At 37.7% G+C, this 14265-nt stretch overlaps 1 protein-coding gene across 1 annotated transcript in view; it reads left to right on the forward strand.

The window, feature by feature from the left end:
• Positions 1–14265, forward strand: part of LOC103085932 (IQ domain-containing protein H-like) — a 73780-nt gene that overhangs the window by 21889 nt on the left and 37626 nt on the right. The window contains exon 5 of the mRNA XM_007448136.1: positions 13142–13258. Within this exon, the coding sequence (XP_007448198.1) occupies positions 13142–13258 (117 nt within the window). The remainder of the gene's footprint in view (positions 1–13141; positions 13259–14265) is intronic.

Here is a 14265-nt window from a genome sequence, read left to right on the forward strand (position 1 = left end):
CATTAACAAGGACATAAAGAAGCATGAGAAATTAATAACAAAATTTAAATGACTTTTTTGCAAAATACAAAATATTTGAATACATTTAAAATGTGGGTAGATCATGGCACTACGGTACAAATGACCAATTTTATTTTGTGGGTTTTACCTAAGCACTTGTCTTTCAAGTCTTTCATTCATAGTATTGTATACATATTTTTGTTTGTTTGTTGACTCGTCTCCTTGTTTGGCATTGTGCTTTTTCTTTTTCACTGACATTTCATCCGTCATTAAGAGAGGTATCAGTTTCCAAATACTAGGGTGCGTGTTTGTACCTGAGCTTTGCGTTGCCCTGTGAAAGCTGCTAAGCTGTGTTCTATTCTTGGCATATTTGTTACATGTCCGCTGATAGATGTTCCAAAGTTCTATGCGAAACCTGGCTTCAACTCTGCACCTTCAAGGCCTTCAGTCTCTTTCTCTTTCCAGGTAGTGTGCTTCAAAATAAGAAACCAGCTCTTGGGGCAAATCATCATCGATCAGCTTGATAAAGCCATCAATAATGACTAATGCATTTCAACCAGTGGAAACTGTCAAATCAAAAACCGTCAACCAGTTATTTTATCTTTCATGGCAGAATTGCCTTATGGCCAATTAGTTATGCAGCAAGGATGTTTGCAGCAAAAATGCTTACAGCAAAGATGTGTACAGCAAAGATGCTTATGATGAGAATACCTTATATTTTCCTTTACTCCATTTGCCAAAATTTGTAACTAGATATTGTTATATGATTTTTAAAAAAATGCCCGACTTCCCACTAGATTATAAGCTTAATGAGGGCAGGATCCATGTCAGTTTGTCCATTGCAAAGTCATGCCAGGTTACTCTCAACAAATGTTTGTTGAATGAATAAATGAAACCGCCACAGTGACTTCGAATGGTGTGCTCATCCCCATATAAAATATTAATCCAGGATCCTCTGCACTCTCAAAGCAGCCCACTCCTACCTTTGTCACTGTACTTGTCACATTGGGTTCCTTCAGCCACTATCTGTGGAGTACTTCCTGTGTGCCAAGGACTGTTAGAGGCACCCCGGGATGAACAATTCAGACCAGGTCCCCCCACTCTCACAGAGCTTACATTCTAGGGGAGTGGAGATAGACCATCAATAAGAAAATACCAGGTAATAATAAAGGCTCTCATGAAAAACAAAAACAAAAACAGAGTGCTGTTATAAAGGGAGCTTAAACTTCTCATCTTCCTTACTATTAAGCCTCTGCTTTCATTAAATGTTTACTTTGCCAAGAATCTCAGGAGGGCCAGAGTTAGTCCATAAGCGGAAGATTAGAGATCTCCAGGTTGTAAAGACAATGAAATAAAATATATGAAATTAGGACTATTTTAGAACACATAGTTGCTATTATTATTCCAGGAAAAAAAAAAAAAAAAAACCTATGGCCAGAAATTTATTTTCCCAAAAGAGTTCTGAATCCTGGCAAATGATTATAAAGATAAGGGATCTTATGTGCCCCGTGTTCTTTTAAATACTGCGAGCAGGGGTGAGCTTCATTTAGAAAGGGGCATGGACTGTTTCCCACCCTGACTTTACCTTCAGGGCCTGGATCCCTATTGTTGTTTTATATCTAATATCAGTGACATCAGCTTAAAAATGCATAACTGCTGACACAAAGATAGCCCTAATTTTGCGCTGTAAAGTCAATGACAAACAGTGCTGTTTTGCCAGCTGTTCTATAAGCCTACTACACCAACTTCAAAGCTTGTATTATTGAGTAGCTGTGAAATCCAGCTGGGATATTACCACCTTTAATTGCCCACTGCCAACCTTTTAAAGTAGGTAAACCCCAGTTGCTCCTTTAAGCTCTTTCTCCAAAGTAAAGAAACTGTGTTTTGGAATTCCATTTCACACCAAAAAACTAAAATGACAAATCATCTGGAGTTTCTCAGTTGTAATTAAGAATCACAATAAAGAATTGTTTATCAATTTCTTTTACATTTGAAAAAGCCATATTCTGATGGCTTCTCTTTATAATATAAAGAAAAGACTAGAGCTAAGGCTTCAAATCAACACCAGCCCAACCCTTCTATTAGGCACCTTGGACTATAGGCGCACATGTACTCATAACAGTCAAGGAGAGGGTTTGAAATAACAAACGAAATAGATAAGAAGGAGGGAGGAAGAGGAGAAAAACCTTACAGGCCAAGAGAGTGTTTGATTTTCTTGTTGTGTTCGGCAAGCTAAGTCTGAAGCCAATTTCAAATAGAAGTTCCTAAACTGTTTAAATGCAGGGACCTGCTTAGAAGCATGATACAATTTGTATGTTTGTGGAGCAGGGGAAAAAAAACACATCTCATTGCTTGAGAGTTATTTTCCAAATGAATTCCATAAAATGGATGCTTTATCCATCAAAACAAATATAAAAATATATATTGTGATCTAATACAATACAGCAATGTGCAAGATCTGTGTCTAAGATGGGAAGAATCTTTAATTTTGTGAATATGGATCTCACTGAGAAAGTGATTTTCAAAATTTGATAAAAACTAAAGTTTTGAGGATTTTTGCCATTATGAGGAATAATGTGATGAGAGATAAAAGACAGAAAATGTCAGGGCAAGTAAGGGTTGCTTTACAGATTTTCACTGTGAGTTATATCTCACTTAATATTGGATGGGAAAAATCTGCTGGTGAAATAGCGGGTGGATTTTACAGAATAAAGTGGGGAGAAGAGAATGCCTACAAGTAACCAACAAGCACTGTGATCTCTGTCTTCTCATTAGAATATAAGCTCCATGAGAGCAGAAACTTTTAAAAACAATTTTTCCCTTTCTGTGGTTTCTTAAAACCTTCTTAGTATGAAAATATTCAAATAAGCCAAAAATAGTGTATGAATAACTATTTCTCCTTCACCTAGATTTAACAGTTGTTAATCTTTACCAGTTTTGCTTCATCTATTTTTTATTGAAATGTTTTAAAATACAGACATATAGACATTTCACCCCTTAATGCTTTAACATGTGTCTTTAAAAAGGAACACATTCCTTCTTAGCCACAATACCATTATCACACCATTATAACATCACCATTATAACAATACTTCCTGGATGTAATAAACACTCATGTCATATTCAGATTTCCCTCATTATCCTCCAAATGGCTTTTACTGGTCTTTTATCCAAACTTGGATCTGCTAAGATTTATACATTATGTTTGCTTATTTTATTTCTTAAGTCTCTATTAATCTAAAGCAGAGAGACTCTGTTTAGTTCATTACTGTAACCAGTACCTAGACAGTGCCCAGCCTGGAGGAGGCTCTCAATAGATGGCAACATGATGGTCAGAAGTATGAGTTCACATCCCGGTTCTCTACCACTTACTATCTGTACCTTGGCAAGTCATTTAACCTCTCTGTGCCTCAGTTCCTCATCTGCAAAATGGGCTCTATGACACCCTGTTGTAAGGATAAATGAGTTAACATACGTGCATGTTTATAACAGTGCCCCATGCATGGTGAGTGCTATGTAAGTGTTCATTCTTCTTATTTGTTGATGAATACTGGTCAACCTCAAGTATGTACCTGATATGTACCAGGCAGTATTTTAGGCATCTGCCAAATTTCTCTACTCTCATGGGGCTTACATTCTAGTTGGGGTAAGGTAGTCATTAGGAAAACAGAAAACAGTTTGAAAAGTAAACATATAGTATGTTAGTTGATGAGAGAAAAGATAGGTTAGGAACATAGGGAGTGTTGGGATGATCTCACTTGGAAGGTGACACTTGAACAGAAATCTGACGGATATGGGGAAGCAAGTCATTTGGCAAATAATTGGGGAAAGAGCGTTCCAGGAAGAGAAGACAGAACCTGAAAAGACCCTGAATTAGGAGTGTGAACAGCAGGGAAGCTAGAGAGGAATGTGCAAGGGGGAGAGAAGTGGGAACAGGGATAGGGACCAGATCTTGCAGACCATTGTAAGGACTGCGGAGATCTGAGTGAGATGGGAGGCTTTTCACCAGGGGACCAATCCGATATGATTTGCAATTGACAAGAGTCACTCTGGCTGCCAGGCGGAGAATATGATGTAGAAAGGCAAGGGTGGAAGCAGGAAGACCATTCAGGAGCCTGTGTTAGCCATGATGATGAAATCATATCTCATCCTCACAACATTTCTGAAGGAAGGAATTATTGTTATCCCCATCTGACAGACGAGCATATCGAGGATGAGAGATGATAGTAACTTAAAACTAAGAAATAGGAGAACTGGGATTCAAACTCAGCTCTGCTTAACTTCGGAGTCCTGGCTTTTCCTCACCACTGTTAAAAATACGAAACCTCGAGCTCCCTCCCTGTGTTTGCCACAGGGAAATTTACAACTGGGGGGAAAAAAAGAAAGCAGCTGAATAAATTCCTGATTTTTTCCACAAAAGTTCCTAACCATCCCCAGAATTATCCTCAGATATGTCCCTCTAAAGTTCCCCAAAGAAACTTCTCAATGCAATGCTCCTGATAAAAGTGACCTTTTCCATTTCTGATTTGTTGCAGTGATACTAATATGGCAATTGTGAAGCCACATTAGAATTATTTATGATACACTATTATACTCTATCATATGCAATGCTGTTTTACTGTAGTTGGTTACCATTCAATTAGTTTATATATATAAAGAGGTTTATACTTTACAGTATAACTTATGGCTAGTGGAATAGGTGATTAAACATGGTATTTGGGGTTATTTCTATAAAAAATGGGCATCAAAAATAGGCCCTTAGCAGGACAGGAATAAAGATTCAGACGTAGAGAATGGACTTGAGGACAGAGGGAGATCAGCTCGGTGCTTTGTGACCACCTAGAGGGGTGGGATAGGGAGGGTGGGAGGGAGACACAAGAGGGAGGAGATATGGGGATATATGTAGATGCATAGCTGGTTCACTTTGATATACAGCAGAAACTAACACACCACTGTAAAGCAATTATACTCCAATAAAGATGTTTAAAAAAAATAGGCCCTTAGGACTATACCTTCTAATAACATTGTTTCTACGAGAAGAGTCAATTAGCTACATATTTATGACTTACAGCATCTTCTCCAGAAACATAAGCTATTTACTACAACTGCAAAGCACACTCAAAATTTATTATATGGTATTCCATGGTTCAATAACATTTCAAAGATGGCATCCCAAATTTCTCCTGCCTCTCTCCCTGGCTTACCAGGGAATGCTAACTTCTGGGCATTCAGGGAGCCCTCATTCCCTGGCCACAAACACATGAGAGTAGCTTGTAGCAAAAGAAGGGAGGTCACGGAATTAGCAATTGGCCCGTGTGCCATAAAAACAGGACAGAATGTCACCTTTGGCACACACTACTGCTATAAGCTGATGACAGTGTCTCCATGGCATATTGTAAGAATGACACAAACATAGTAAAACTAAAAAATGTCTTTCCTCACTGGTGTGCTGTTTCATTTCTTCAAATATTTTGATTTTAAAGCTACTATGTGCTAGGTGCTGGAATGCAAATTTCAGTGCTGTAGGTGCTCACAGTCTGTAGACAGGCATTCTACAGACAGAGTGGTGAGTGCAATATTAGAGGTTTGGCAAAAGTACTCTGGTAGGGCCAGGGGGATATGCCAAATGCCTGGGCTTTGTTGTAACCATTAAGTACATCATCTCTAAAATCTGTTTCAACCACAGCAATCTCTGACCTCTATGTCCTAGTGTGCCAGCTCACATAGTACGTTCTTCCAACAATTCTTCACTTCAGTAAGCACCTTCAATCCACTGACCTCTCATTATTTCACTATTTATCACTTTTATCTTATTGTACTTGCTTCCTTAGCTAGGGTAGACTGCATGATTGTGGCAGAAATTTTTAGTTCCCTACCCAGTATCCATTCCCTCATCTGCATTACTATAAACTGTGATTTTGTTCAGGATGGCATCATGCCAGGCAGATAATTTCTGAGCCTTCCTTGCAGCTAAGTATGACCATGTGTCCCAATTCTGTCCAGTGAGTACTGAGCAGCAGTCTCCTGGGGTTGGTTCTAGGGGAAATTTTACTTTCCAGATGAAAGGATATAGTAACAACTGGCATGTCCCTTCTCCCCTTTCCTCTTTCTCCCCTGAACACAGACATGACAACTGGAGTTGCAGCAAGCATCTTGCAACCACAAGGTGACAAGCATAGGGACAAAGGGCAATACTCTGAGGATGGTTAGGACAGAAAGGGGGAAAGGGACTGGGCCTCAATGGCTTTCCTGAGCAGCTGATTTTTAGCTAGATATATGGGTGCCCAACATAAAGACTACATTTCCCAGCATCCCATGCAGTTGGACATAGCTATATGACAAAGTAGTACTGGCTAATGAAATGTTAGGGGTGGGTACTGTGGGAAGTTTTCTGGAAACTGCCTTAAAAGATAGCTGACTTGTGCTCTTTGATCTTTTTCTTCCCCTTTCTCTATTCTGCTGCCTGGAATGGGGCTGTGTTGGCTGGAACTCTAGCAGCCATCTTAGACCAAGAGGAAGAGGCCCATACATTAGGGATAGCAGAATATTAAGCTGGAAGGAGCCTGGTCCCTACTAACTTCCTGGATTTCCAAACCAACCCTGACCAACCTATCTCTGGACTTCATATACATGAGAACAATAAATTCTGTCTTACTGAAGTAATATTCTTCCAATTTTCAGTCACATACAGCAAACAGTCTTATTCTCATTACCGTTATCCTTCTCATTACCAAAATTAATTTTTCTATGTCTGGATTTATGGGTTGTTTTTTTTCTTTAACTGGAGGTGAGATACGTATTTCAATTAGTGATCAGAAGTTCAGTTATTCTGAAGGTCATGCAGAGGATGGACTGAAGGTAAGGAGACCCATTGTAGGGGCCATTACAGAGGTCCGTGCAATAATCAATGAGGGCACAGATCAAAGCAGTGCCTGTGGGGATTAGAGAGGAAGTAAAGGATAGATAGATCCTGATATATAGGAAGTTAAATCAAGAGTGTATCAACAAACATTTCGTTGTAATGGGGCAGCATGTTATGATGGAAAGAGGCTTCTAAAGTCAGAGACATCAATACAATCCTGTCTCTCCACTTGGATTATGTGACCTTGAGAAGTCCCTTAGCCGTTTGTCCTCATTAGTAAAGTAGCGATAATATCATATGTTCCCTCTTCCCATTTTAAGGGCTATAGGACAGCACTTGGATTATGACAAGCCCCACATATTATGGTGCCAAGCACAAAATAGAGGCTGAATAAATGTTAGCTCTCTCCCCCAACCTTCCTCTTGTTCTACAATTCAACTACAAGAATCAGAACATAGGACAGGCACATCGGAATGGAACTAAAGTCTTAAGGTTTTGTGAATCTGAGGCAGCTGGGCTTTTTAGAAGCAGCTTGGGGTTAAGTGATGCTGTAATTGTTGATGCCCTAGCCTAGCAGGGAGGTAAGAGGGAATATCATAAAGCATAGAATGTTAGAATTCAAATAATAAATTAATGAATAATTAAATTTTAACTACACTTTAATTTTAAATATAACTTGTTATTACGAAAATTTACCTTTGAATGGACACAAAAACAAAATGAAATCCATGTAACCATCACCCAACTTTAACAGTTGCCTTAATTTTACCATTCTTATTTCATCTATTCCCTCCACTTTTCTCGGTGAAGTCTTTTAAAGCAAATCCCAGACATCATGTCATTTTACCTTTAAACACCTCAGATAACGACTTAAAAAAAACAGAACTATTATCACATCTAACAAATTTAACAATGCATTAATACTGTATAATTCTCAGTCCATGTTCAGTTTTCCCCAATTGTTTTAGAACTGTTCTTCTCTTGTTTGAATCAGGATGTAAGCAATGTCCACACATTGCACTTGTGGTTTTTTGTTGCTGTTTATTTTTTAACTTGAATAGTTGATGTACAATATAAGTTACAGGTGTACTATAGTGATTCTCAATTTTTAAAGGTTATAGTCCCATGTTGTACAACATCACACGTTACATTTGTATCTCATTTTATCTATAGCAGTTTCCCTCATTTAAAAAAATGTCACTTACACACAACCTTGTAAATCAACTGTACTCCCATTTTTTTTCATGTCCCTTATTAAAGAAACCAGGTCATTTGTCATACAGGTTCTCCACACCCTTAGTCTGGATTGGCTGCTTGCAAATCTCATGGTGTCATTTTACACATTCCTCTCTCCCTAGTATTTCTTGTAAACTAGTAGTTTTATCTAGAAGCTCGATCAGATTCAGGTGACATCTTTTTGGTGGGAATACTTGGCAGGTGGTGCGGTGTATTTCCTTTTATAGCATATCAGGAGGCAATTTCTTTTCTCTCTTTTAATGATGTTATTAAGATTGATCAGTGAGTCTGACTATTTCCAGTTTGATCTATCCTATATAAGTTCCCCACAACCAGGCTTCCCTGGTGGCGCTGTGGTTAAGAATCCACCTGCCAGTGCAGGGGACGCAGGTTCAAGCCCTGGTCTGGGAAGATTCCACATGCTGTGGAGCAACTGGTCCCATGCGCCACAACTACTAAGCCTGTGCTCTGGAGCCCACAAGCCACAACTACTGAGCCCGTGTGTCACAACTGCTGAGGCCCATGTGCCTAGAGCCCGATGCTCCACAACAGGACAGGCCACCACAATAAGAAGCCCGCACACCGCAACAAAGAGTGGCCCCTACTCGCTGCAACTAGAGAAAGCCCGTGCACAGCAGCAAAGACCCAGTGTAGCCAAAACTAAACTAATTAATTAATTAATTAAAATAATAAAATTCCCCACAACCTTTCACCTAATGATATTAGCAAAAATTGATATTTACCTAACTAATTATTTCATTAGGGATTACAAAGCCATAATTTTATTTATTTATTTATTGGTAATTTTATAATTCTATCATTCCTTCCGCATTTATTAGCTTCTCTGAAGAGCTTTCCCTTAGCAACTCTCTGGTGAATCTGAAAAACAGATTTTCAGGAAAAGCGGGATAAATGTATGATCCTTTCTTTGATCTATCTACTTTCAGATTAATTTATCAATTAGGGTTTTTTTGGGGAAGGGGGAAATATTATTAAGAACTATAGATTTTTATATATTTGAAGTGTTTCAATGCATTGCATTATTATTTGGGGGCCTGAAGGATCCTGAGTAGTACTTTATCATTTGAGATACTTAACACACATTAGTCAATTAAACCTCACAAACAACCCCATGTAGGTAGGTATTACTACCCAGTTTTAACAAATGAAAAATCTAGATCATATACCTTGAACTAGGACTTGGTATCTACTGTTCTTTCAAATAAATATAATAATGGTTGAAAGAATCAGAGCATTAAAGGTGACTGAATTCTTTTTCTTTATTTTGGTTTTGAGATTAAACAGATATCTTTAACCAGTGGGAATATGATATTAACCAACATACACTTTAGAAGGCATTACTTGTAGTGGGACTTCCCTAGAGGTGCAGTGGTTAAGAATCCACCTGCCAGTGCGGGGGACACGGGTTCGATCCCTGGTCCGGCAAGATCCCACATGCCGCGGAGCAATTGGGCCCGTGCGCCACAACTACTGAGCCTGTGCTCTAGAGACCGCAAGCCACAACTACTGAGCCTGCGCGCCACAACTACTGAAGCCCGTGTGCCTAGAGCCCATGCTCTGCCACAAGAGAAGCCACCATAATGAGAAGCCTGCACACCACAACAAAGAGTAGCTCCCACTTGCTGCAACTAGAGAAAGCCCGCGTGCAGCAACGAAGACCCAACACAGCCAAAAAAATTTTTTAATTAAAAACAATTAAAAATTAATAAAATTGAATTTAAAAAAAGAAGGCATTACTTGTAGCAAACACTGTTGAGAATAATGTTATGCTGATAATACTGTAACTTAGTAAATAGCTTGTCTCAACTTTGTTTGTGAAGCATTTCAATTTTGATTACTCTGTGTGCTCAGATGTATGTCATTTTATGGTCTGCCCATGTCTGGGGAGCTGGCATTACACGCTGCCTAGTGTTTTTAATTCAGAACTTCTTCTAAAAGAAACCTTAGCCTCTTATGTTCAAGCCTTAGTTTTAATAGCACAAGCTATTTCCTTCTTATATCACTTTGTGGGCATAGTAATAAAATAAATACCACAAAATCACTGATGAGACGAAAATTGAGCTCCCTGCTTCTGTGCAGCCATGTAGGTAAAACAGTAATTGGCTCTGATAATAACTTTTCTTCTTACAAACCAAAGTCTAAATGAGAGTCACATTTGATATATCTGCTTGTAATTACTATCAAAAGGAGAGGACACAAAGTTTAGATTGTTTAGTCACTCAAGGTAGATTAAATAAATTGCTGTCTTTTCTTGAACAATTTAAGAAAATTTTCTGAAATTATTTGATATTTATCTTACTGTTGGTAAAAAATGATCATCTTCCAGAGCATTGCTTTTATGCTTAATGGAATGATTAATTTTGTTTTTGTTTTTTAAAATCTATAATTATTTTTCTTGAAAAATCTTATTACTGGGTCTGACAATGTAGCTTATGCTCATAAATATTTCCCTATACATCTCTATAGATGGTTTGTAAGATAAATTTAGGTTATGAATGTATATGACAGTGATTTTCAGTGAGACCATTTGATATTTTTATATTATTTAAATGTAAACTCTTAATTTTTTTAAAAGGGGAATTAAATCATATGTGCTACATATTATTTTGGTATACACATGCTTTGGAGTCAAAAGAGAAAATATTAGAATATTAATAATTTTAAAGGATTTTTCCATTGCTTTAGAAGCTGACTAATAAAGAATTGCTATTACAACCTATCATTTCTGTTGGATTTCTATTTACATTTTGATTTCTTTCCAGAAATATCTGTGTTCACTGCCACAGAAATGTAAAAATGGAAGGAAACAACTAGTTTTTAATGCCAGTTTTAACAATGATTCTGTATTTGATCATTTCCTTTCTATACCAGTCCCAAAGCCACATAAAGTTGATGGAGCATAAGAAAACTAAGAAAATGGCTATGGTCCACTGAGCCAATGATCCCAGAATTTAAAAGTTCTAACAAAGCTTAGACATGATAGATGAAGTTATTGCCATCAGTTGTATACAGAATACACATTTAAAAAACACCCGAATTACAGAAACCACATCCAGCCAATAGAATACAGATTAGCAATTTCCCAGTCCTTGGTAGAATGGAAATTATTCTGAAAGTTTAATTAAGAAGGAAAAAATTATGTTCAGGTATTAATTTCAATAAAAGAGGCACTCAGCTTCCATGCAAAAACCCTGGAGTAGTGCTTAAGTGTGGGTTACCCACAGAAGGAAAGCCATTTATAATTAGGCACTACATTACTTTTGTCACCACACAGACTTTAAGGAGAGGGAAGAGCTATGCCTTATTTGTAACCTGTGTCCCTGCATGGGTTAAATCATGTGCACAATTGAGTGCAGTTATTTGGAGATTTGGTCTAAAAACTATTAAAAAAATAAAAAGAAGGTTTGGGGCTTCCCTGGTGGCGCAGTGGTTGAGAGTCCACCTGCCGATGCAGAGGACATGGGTTCCTGCCCTGGTCCGGGAGGATCCCACACGCCGCGGAGCTGCTGGGCCCCTGAGCCATGGCCGCTGAGCCTGCGCGTCCGGAGCCTGTGCTCCGCAACGGGAGAGGCCACAACAGTGAGAGGCCCGCGTACCGCAAAAAAAAAAAACAAAAGGTTTGGAGACTGTGTTAAGAAATAACTTATGTAGACGGCATGCATTCCATAGGTGTTTTTGTAGTCTTCCCCTTCGCTTTGACCTCAGGCACAGGCCATGTATGAATGCTTAAGATCAAAGAAATTACTACAGTATGAGCTAATCTGTCTGGTTCCTATAACCGTTTTAACAATTGCATCAGATCGCCCTCAGAACTAAGACACTCCATTGAAAGGAAATCAGTGTTTTTAATTGCTCACACCTCCTTTTAAAAAAGTCACAAAGACCACATATTGTATGATTTCACTTATAAGAAATATCCAGAATGGGCACATCCAAGAGAAAGAAAGTCGATTAGCAGTTGCCAGGCTCTGGGTAAAGGAGATGAGCACTGTTTGTTAATGGGTATGAGGTTTCTTTTTGGGTAATGAAAACGTTCTGAATTTGAGGAAGGGGTGATGTTTGTATAACATTGTGAATATGCTAAAACCCACTAAATTTAAAAGTCACAAAAGACTTCAGAAACTGTTGGTACTACCATATTCCTTAAGTGTCGATTTACCTTTTAGCATCAAATAATAGAAAGCAAAACATGGGAGGGGGAGATTGGGGGGTTGATAGTCCTTCAAGAGACAGTCAAGTCTAAGGTCGCATTTTGCAAATAAAGAAACTGGCTTCCAAAGAGGGGAAGTAACTTACCCGAGGTCACACGCAGGCAGTCCAGGGTAGAGTAAGACTGGAGCCTAGGTCTCTGATCACCTATCCAGTGCCCCTTCCCCCCTACCACTGTGCTGCCTATTCTGGTGGTTCATATTTAAGCATCTCAGTAGTAACTCATTTCAATTATTTTAAATGAGGAACACGTGGTTCAAATGAGATGCGTGTTTCTTTTTTCTAATGAGAGCACATATTTTTCCTATAGATAGCAAAAGCTCTGCGAAGGAGTGGATAAGTTTGTTGTGGTAAATTTACCAAGTTCAAACTGAGATTTACCTGTAAATGTCCCTCAAGGAAAGGGGACACTTTAACAGACCAAGGGAGCCCTCTACCTGCATAGTCGTAGTATAGACTTCATTGGAAAAATTCTTGACCTGGAAAGCTAAAAATAAATCGAAACCAGGTATTCTATCCTTTGTCCACCTTGGTTGGCTTCTAGCAGTATTTTTGAGAAAATGAATGGCGTCTGCAGATGGATTTTTATGAGTAACAGGATACACAGAGGAAAATCTGCAGAAAATTCCTTTTCTGTGAATAAAAGACTAATTAGTCACCTAAATAAAAGACCCAAAGATATACTTTTTTTTCCAGTGAGAATTACATTAAAATAATTATTCTCAAAGAACTTTAGACTCCTTTGAGGATATAAAATGTTAGTAGGCAGTTTTGTTCTTCTGGCATGAAAGTTTCATTGTTTCTTTGTTTCAGAGAAAGACAGGGTTGAATATAAAAATCATGCAGGATCCTGAAAACATCCACCACAGAGCTGCTGTAAATGCGACCTATGGAATCAGTTTGCCATATATTAATCAGAGAAAAGCATGTGTAAGTAATGAGTTGTTTTAATGAGCTCTTTTTTTTTTAGAGTTAAAAGTCATTTATTAGTAGTGTAAGATACAGTGTAGATTTTAAGTGAAAATTTGGATCCTATTGTCCTTAGAATTTTTTGGAGATGAAATGGAGTGGCTTTCATTCTGTTTGTAATTAGAAATGATGAAGAAAATGTAAACCTCTTTCTAAGACGTCTATTTATAGCTCATTCAAATTTTTCTGTTTTATCTGATATCCTTAAATAAGCTAGTACCATAATTTTAACAAGAGAAAGTAATTTAACAACAAAAAGAATACAGAGATGTTAAATATTTTATTTCTTGTACAGGCTTCTAGAAAAAGCAAAAGAAAACAGCAAAGCATGAGCTTCAATGGTGTATGCTTATACAATATGCAAAATTTTGAGAACATTATTCTAAATCTGAAGAAAGTAGGGATTAATCCTTTATGTCAGCAAAATCATGAGAAGGAAAAATAATGACACGGAGACTGACATTAAGGGATCTCAGAGTCTGTGCCTATTTTTGCCATTGACTTGCTGCTGAGTGTCCCAAAGCAAGGATTGTACTCCTTCTGTGTTGCAGGGTTTTCTTAGGAGAATCAAGAGTAGTGCTTCATTTTATTTGGAAAATTATTTTATTTGAGATGATTTCTAATATTGAAAACAATTACTAAAGTGATATTTATACATTTTTAAATACATTTTTTAACCTTTGGCTTCTTTCAAAAGCTCTTAAATGCATCCTTCAGTGAAATCAAAACTAAAAACAAGATTAATTTTAGAATTAAATTGCAAAACCGTTTCTAACCAGCATAACAGTCTGTTGAATTAATCTTCCAAATTTCCTATGTAGACATTTTCAACTGCCTACTTCATTCATGTAACCCTGAAATATATTTTTAGTTTCTTTATATGTGCTTTATGTTATTTTAACAGGGTTGGTTTAAGAGCACTTTATAGCCTAAGAAATAACCAGAAAGTTAGATATTTTTATTCCTGC

The sequence above is a fragment of the Lipotes vexillifer genome, unplaced genomic scaffold (assembly GCF_000442215.2).
Source record: "Lipotes vexillifer unplaced genomic scaffold, Lipotes_vexillifer_v1.1 scaffold713, whole genome shotgun sequence".
Lineage (NCBI taxonomy): Eukaryota > Metazoa > Chordata > Mammalia > Artiodactyla > Lipotidae > Lipotes > Lipotes vexillifer.